Below are 995 nucleotides of genomic sequence, written 5' to 3'. Positions count from 1 at the left end.
CTCCCAGCAGCTGGGCCCGCGCTCCGGTGGCGCCTGGCGCCTCCCCTGCCCACGGAACCCTGGGGCGCAGGTGGGGGCTCTGCGGCTCCTTGAGGGTGGGCGCTGCGAGGCCCCCAGGGGCCTGTGTCCACTCACGGTGAGCGGGTCCCCCTGTGCCGAGCCTAGGGCCTAGCCTTCTTCCGTCCAGGGCAGCGCCTTTGGGGTGGCCCTGCACCTGGGCCCATTGCTCCCCATGACGGGGGCTCACGCTGCCTGAGATGGCCCCAGTGAGCTTCGGGGTTCAGGCTTTCCGCCCTGCGCCCTCTGCTCTCTGACGGCTGGGGTGTAAGTGGCTGAGCCCCGCTCCCTGTGCTCCCAGAGTATGTCACCTTCCTGACGGTCACCCCCAACCTGACCAGCGTGTACGTCGCCAACCGGAGGCCCCTCTTCACACACCTGGGTGAGCTGCCGCGGGCTCGCCAGAGCTGGCCGCCGTGAAGGGCCGGTCCCCAAGGCGCCTCGTGGTGCCGGCTGCAAGTTGGGGCTCCCTGGCCTACCTTCAGCTCAGGCAGCCCATCGGGGGTCCCCAGGACCCTGAGAGAGGCCCCATATACCTGGGGCTTGTCCCAGGGTGGGGTGCAGAGTAGGTGGGGCGCCCTGGCGGGCCCCCACCTCGCGGCACCTCCCCCCAGGAGCTCGGCCGACCCCATGTCCTCTCCCGGGGGGTCGCTCTGCAGGCAGCTGGAGGGACGCTGGCGTGGACGACCGCCCTGGGTGGCCGGTGCCGCCTGGCCAAGGCCCGCCCTCTCGGGGACCTGACCGAGGTGGTGGAGGCAGGCTCCTTGGCTGTGCCACACCACAGCGGGTCTTCCCGAGATGCCCACACTGACCTTTGAGTCTGCAGTGGGGAGCTTACCTGGGCGCCCGAGCGCCCCACCTCTTAGAGCTCAGCGTGTGCCCACGGTGCCCACGGGGCTCCGGAAGAAGGCTCAGAGCTGGCCTCTCTGGTTGGACAG

The 995-nt window shown here is 70.7% G+C and overlaps 1 protein-coding gene across 1 annotated transcript in view; it reads left to right on the top strand.

Moving 5' to 3' along the window:
* Window positions 1–995, top strand: part of ADAMTS13 (ADAM metallopeptidase with thrombospondin type 1 motif, 13) — a 16,885-nt gene that overhangs the window by 6,724 nt on the left and 9,166 nt on the right. Inside the window, exons 10-11 of the mRNA XM_012721189.1 lie at window positions 8–95; window positions 359–473. Coding sequence (XP_012576643.1) covers window positions 8–95; window positions 359–473 — 203 coding nt within the window. The remainder of the gene's footprint in view (window positions 1–7; window positions 96–358; window positions 474–995) is intronic.

The sequence above is a fragment of the Condylura cristata genome, unplaced genomic scaffold, assembly GCF_000260355.1.
Source record: "Condylura cristata isolate star-nosed mole 26May11 unplaced genomic scaffold, ConCri1.0 scaffold00006, whole genome shotgun sequence".
Taxonomy (NCBI): domain Eukaryota; kingdom Metazoa; phylum Chordata; class Mammalia; order Eulipotyphla; family Talpidae; genus Condylura; species Condylura cristata.
The sequence above is the reverse complement of the archived record's forward strand: the minus strand, read 5'-3'. Positions and strand labels throughout refer to the sequence as shown.